Source organism: Cyprinodon variegatus, unplaced genomic scaffold, assembly GCF_000732505.1.
Source record: "Cyprinodon variegatus isolate N-32 unplaced genomic scaffold, C_variegatus-1.0 Scaffold228, whole genome shotgun sequence".
NCBI lineage: Eukaryota > Metazoa > Chordata > Actinopteri > Cyprinodontiformes > Cyprinodontidae > Cyprinodon > Cyprinodon variegatus.
The window spans coordinates 307,042-312,911 of record NW_015150681.1 but is presented as its reverse complement, the minus strand read 5'-3'; the positions used below and the strand labels follow the sequence as shown (position 1 = coordinate 312,911).

General features: G+C 35.1%; 1 protein-coding gene across 1 annotated transcript in view; it reads left to right on the top strand.

Annotated features, from left to right (window-relative positions):
• The first annotated feature begins 1,483 nt into the window (after nucleotides 1-1,483).
• Nucleotides 1,484-5,870, top strand: part of LOC107088738 (natural resistance-associated macrophage protein 2-like) — a 29,037-nt gene continuing 24,650 nt past the window's right edge. Inside the window, exon 1 of the mRNA XM_015381094.1 lies at nucleotides 1,484-1,505. Coding sequence (XP_015236580.1) covers nucleotides 1,484-1,505 — 22 coding nt within the window. The remainder of the gene's footprint in view (nucleotides 1,506-5,870) is intronic.

Genomic DNA, 5,870 nt, shown 5'->3' with positions numbered 1-5,870 from the left:
ATTTCTGTTTAGTATGGGAAAAAAGTCAGAATTCTTACTTTTAATTCAGAATTCAGACTTTTTTCTCAGAATTCTGACTTTAATCCCAGAATTCTGACTTTTTTTTTATTGTCAGAATTCAGTCCGAATTCTGAGAAAAAAGTCTGAATTCTGAATTTTTTCCCATACTAAACAGAAATAAAATTTAAAAATCAGTTAACTTTTTTTTTTTTTCCACTGGCCCTAATCCTCTTCCGTAATTAACAGATTTCTAAGTTATGTTTTTTTTTAAGCTACCGAACTCAGCCACTAGATGGCAATATTCCCAAGATAATGCTCCTCTAAAACAAGACAAATCTTGTTTTTTTTCTCTGCCAGGTATCAAGAAAGAAAATCTAAAAACAATAGATAACATTTGAATTATAGTTTTCACAAACACATGTTTTTTTTTTCCATTTGAGTTTTTCTGTTTTTTGACTATGAATTTGGAGCATCAATCACAATCACAATACGCATGTATTGTGATTACTTTAAATCCTTAAGGTAACATGTGAGGTGTTTTAGAAACTTTAAAGCAACAGTTAGAAAAATTAAACATAAGCTTTTATTCTGGGATGACTAATAGAAAAGCACCCTGTCCAAGTTGTCCTAATTTGTTCACCAAATGCAGAATCAGCAGTTGGTGTGAAAGCAATATAAATTTTAAGGAGCTACATGCATTGAACAATGTAACGGGGGATAGGTTTTGGTTTCAAACGTTGAGCTATGTGTTTTCAATCTGCAACCTGATTACCTGGCTGTCAGAACAGGAAGTAAAGATCACCTGAAACAGAAGATCACTGATACCAGACAGTTTAACCATCAATTGATGGCAGTTTGCTAAAAGTCTATGAGATGAGCTTAATAATGTGATCCTTACTCATTGTTAAAATCTAGGCGGCATATTATGCATTGCAACCATCTTTGCAATGTTTACTAATGTGTCTGAGTCATTTCTGTGTCTGGTGGAAATTTGGAGGGTTTCTTAAAAGAGCTTGTATGCAGCCTGAACATTTTGTTTCTCAACTTATGATACCAGCACTGCCGTCTGGTGGCCATTCTAGACATAGCTGTTCTTTGTCTGCTTTTATTTGTGCCAAATTATGCACAATTTGTACCCTTACTTTTTTCCCCCAGCTAGATTACAAATGCGTACATTTTAGATATAAAGCATACACTTGCCATTCACTTTCTGGGTTACACATCCCTGGATGGATCCTTCAGAAAGGGCCTGATTATCCCTGGCATAGATTCAACAAAGAGTGATAACGATGCCTCAGAGATATTAGTTCACATTAACATGATAGTAGTACAAGTTTTCTACCTGTGCATAATTGTTATGTCCATGTCCATTATAGCCAAAATGCTCTATTTGATTAAGATCTTAATGGTAAGGAAGCTATTGGAGTACAGCCAGCTCTGTCATGTTGAGGAAACAAGGTGGAGTTAAGCCAGGCTTTCTGACATGGCGTACCACCCTGCTGGAGGTGGGTACTCTAGTCAATTAGGACATCGTAATCAACAAGGCAAAATTGCTACTTTATGGGAATAAAGTGTGCCTAGAACATTTTCAAATTATGACATTATTAGCTTGAACTGTTGACAAAAGGCAGAAAATATTGAGATTATGTTCTTAGGCTGCAATCTGACTCAATTTGTAAAGTCTGAGGTGTAGCCTTGGATTTTGATATTAGCTGAACCCATGGTGTCTTCTGCTTTAGAAAATCGATGGCCATCATCCTGCAGCAACATCAAACTGAAAAGGAACTTTGAGGTGTGTTGAACAGGTATGAATTTATGGTAAAAGGCTACTTCAGATATTTCTGGTTAAATTTATATTATTACATTCAATCTACCTGGTTAACATATGTTCTCTTTAAAAAAAAAAAGAGAGAGAACATATCCAGAGAGCAGGGGTTGTGGATGGAAAAATTTCCTGCAGATATCAGACCTCAGAAGTGAATGAACATTTTGGTCCCCAGTAACCTCTCGTGAGAAGCAGGGTAGGCTAAATCTCTAAAACAACATAACGGGTTGGTGTAAACTACATAAACTAACCTGGTGTAAATACATAAAATCTTGGATCCATCAAGTTTTGGGCTAATAGTGGTGGAATAATTGTGTGCCTATACTGTATTTTCTGATTTTATGCAAGATGTTACCAAGATCAAAGTAAGCTCAAGCTGGTTTAGATCAGGAGCAAAAATAAGTGGATAGGAAAAGACTAAATAATATAGAAAGAACAAAACACTGATGCCACTCTTATCTGATGGCCTCCACAATCAGTACATGTCAGTCCATCAGAATGTGTTGGAACTCAATTTTAACCTCATCCTGGTTAAGCTCACAAAATCTACACTAACTGTGCAATTTTATCCTACCAATGTCGGCCATAATAAAGATAAAGCCATAAATAATTTTCCTGGATGTGAATAACATATGCATACCTTGGGTTCAAGACTTTCTACCTTAAATTTTTGAACCTGGGGCGGATCTAGGATTCTAGGAGGTCAGGGGCTTAGCCCTAAGGGTAAAGGTGAGAGTGTAGACTTTCTGCTAAATCCCATTCTGATGTAAAATATGACAGATTACTGGATTAAGGACATTTCAGGCATATGACATGCCATCACACATATTTCCTAAAAATATGGGAGGAGGAGGAGGAGGATAGAATGGATATTTCGGCTGCCTGAAATAATCTGTTCCCCCTCCATAACATCGAAAGAAATTAATTTACCTGCAAGTCTTTAATTGTGTTTATTCCTCTCTTCATCAAAAAACAGATCCTGTGGATTTGGTGACATTTGATCATTATTTGCCAGAGTTATGAGAGGAAAATCAAATATTTTAGCCACCTGGACTGAGCTGGGCTAAAGTGGCAGCAGCAAGAGGGAAACACTTCTGCATGCTGCCACTCTCTGGTGAATTCCAGTACTGCATATTTCACTCAGATCAGCTTAGAAGCTTAGATCAGGGGCTCTTGGGAAAACATCCGGGGCTGTAGCCAAAGTAGCCACCCCCTACATCCGCCACTTTTGTGGACAATGCATGCTTGGTCTATATACGTAGATTAGAGTACAGTTTATGTAGCATTATTAGATTTATGTACATACTGCTATTAAATAAGGAAGTCTAAGTAAAACTTGCTTGTTCCCCAAAATTCATTAAAACATTTAAATAGTACAAGGAAATCTAGGTAAAACATACTCTTTTCCCAAAATGTATGTACTGTATTACGTTAAAAAAAGTTTTATTTTACTCCTGAAACTAGTTTTTACCAAAGCTTAAAAATACAGAGTAGAATTTATAGCAAATACTCTAATAGAGTTTACTGCACCAAGAAGTCACTTTTTTCAGTGCAGAGTCAATTGATTATAAAATGATTGTGTTTGTTACATGTTTGTTCTAAATAAGAGCAGTTGTCAGCATCATTTTTAGACCAAATACCAGGAAAGGTTTAAAAATTCCACCACTTCCATAATATCAAATACTTTTTAGGATAATGGTTTTAGCATTCAGGAAATAAAGCTTCAAATCAGTGAAAAAAGTGTACATTTCTCTAAATGTTTGTACACTGGGTGGGTGTCAATCAATCAAGAATCTACTGAAATATTCTGATAAAAGTCAATGTCAATGTCAATCTATTCACATAGCACAAATGAAAGCTGTGGCCTGAGGATGATGCAACAAAAGCTGTCAGTCTGAGTCTCAAAAATCAGTTCAGCCGTCACTGGTTGGGTTTAAAGTCTAAAACTTCAGAGTAAAAAAGAGATTTAGCCAAGATTCCTGTGTACATGATATGATTATAAACTGCTATCCACATCCCAACATTTTTTCTATACTGTCATGTTATTGCATCACTTTCCAGCGAGTCATCAGAATTAGAAGCTTCATGTCATACCGTTTGCGAAAAACCAGGTCAGAGTTACAACAGAGGGAAGGATTAAGCGATGGAGAAACAAGGAGTTCATTCACAAGCCAGAATATTTGGTTTCTAAACCCCTTGGCAACACTGTAAATCTGATCTTAACCTTTCCAGAGTGGTGAGTGCTGTGGATGCTCACATGCTTGGCTGTGAATCATGTGGAATTTGTCGCCACCTAGTGGTTACTTTTTTTTTTTTTTGGTCAATGACAGGACAGGAAAAAAGCACAGTTGTATTGAAAAATATCTTAGGTTTGTCAAGATTAGTTGTCTGAAAGACAAACTTAAGAATATGATACTGCAAATATAGGGCAGTTTCAAAGCATCAGAAAAACTAAATAATACCAAATAGTCATTAAAACAATATACTATGTTATGTAATGCTTTTTTGAATTACAGAGTTTATATTTATTTTTGTGCATAAAAAAATAACAACAGACTATTCACAATATTTCAGGGGAACATTTCCCCAAGAAAAACAACTCATTGACTTGGTTGTTAGTGATGGTTGTCGTCTAACAGCTGCTGGGAGGATGGATCTGTGATAACGCTCCTCTGTGCATCTAGGATACAGCAGTCTGATGCATTTTTCAGCTAAAAGAAAATAAAAACATATTTTTCTATTACACCATAAACCAAAATAGGGGAAATATAAATGTACCTCATTGGATCACTTCATGTACTTCAGAAAATAATTTCCAGCATTGGTAAAAAAGTTTTTATCCTGGTATTCTTTTATCCAAATAAGCTGTCTGTTCTAGATTAAAACAAATTATCTAAAAATTAGGATTTATAATGGAGCCATAATAACACATGTTTTTTTTTTTTTTATTAAATTCGGGTGCATAAATATTTTGCTGCATCTTGCTGTTGTAATAATGTTGCTGTTTTAATCAGTGATGAAGCCATTGAGGAAGCAAATCCAGCAGATTTCTCCTGAATGGGAAATTAACCTGCAGATGAATAGAAAGTTGGGATAATAATAATTATAATTGTGAATATAAGAATTATAGATAAGGATTTAGACTTGACATTAGCAGTTATTATATTTTCTTCATTTGATTTTCAGTTAATTAGAGCAAAAAAGGACTCATGGAATGTTGGTGCTGCTTGAAATGACAGCTACATTTCGGACTTATTTTTTGAAAGGAGCAAATAAAAGATCTTATTTAGGTTATACCCCTTGAACTTCACAATATTCACCTTAAAATCACAACCTTTGTATTTTTTATTAGGATTTTAAGTGATAGACTGAACAGACAAATGCATAGGTGATTATTTTTATATAAATGTAAAAAGCATTGCTTACATTTTTATCTAGCTACACCCAGAGGAAGTGTTAAATTAGTTAACTTATAAACTGCTTTTGTAGCCATTTCAACCACCCTAAGAGCTTAATATTACAGGCACATTCACCCAAAAGCACCCTGTCAGATATCAATGTGACAGGAGGAAGCTGGAATCCAAACCACAACTCTCAGATTGATAGATAATGACTCTTTCCATTTAGAAACACTTTATAAAATCACTCTTTCCTGCTTTAACAGAACTTTTAACCCTTTTAAACCTGTTAAAAATCCCATTGTGGTTGTCCTACTGGTAGACGAACCTCCAGCCTGGTCTTTTCCAGCCTCTAACTGGTTTTCTCCAAATATTGCCCTTAATTAATTTAGCTCATCCCTGTCCCTGCTGGACACAAGCATCCCCGCAGCATGATATTGCCACCACCTTGTTAAACCACAGCCCTGTATTTAGAGTGATGCTTACAAATGTTTTAAATGTTTATTTCTAACTAAATTTTATTCCTACCCACAATTTAAAAAAAAAATTGGTCTATCATATAAAATCCCATAGCATGATGCTGCCAACACCTTGTCTTATGGAGTGGTTCCTTTTTTTTTTTTTTTTTTTTTTTTTTTTTTTTTTTT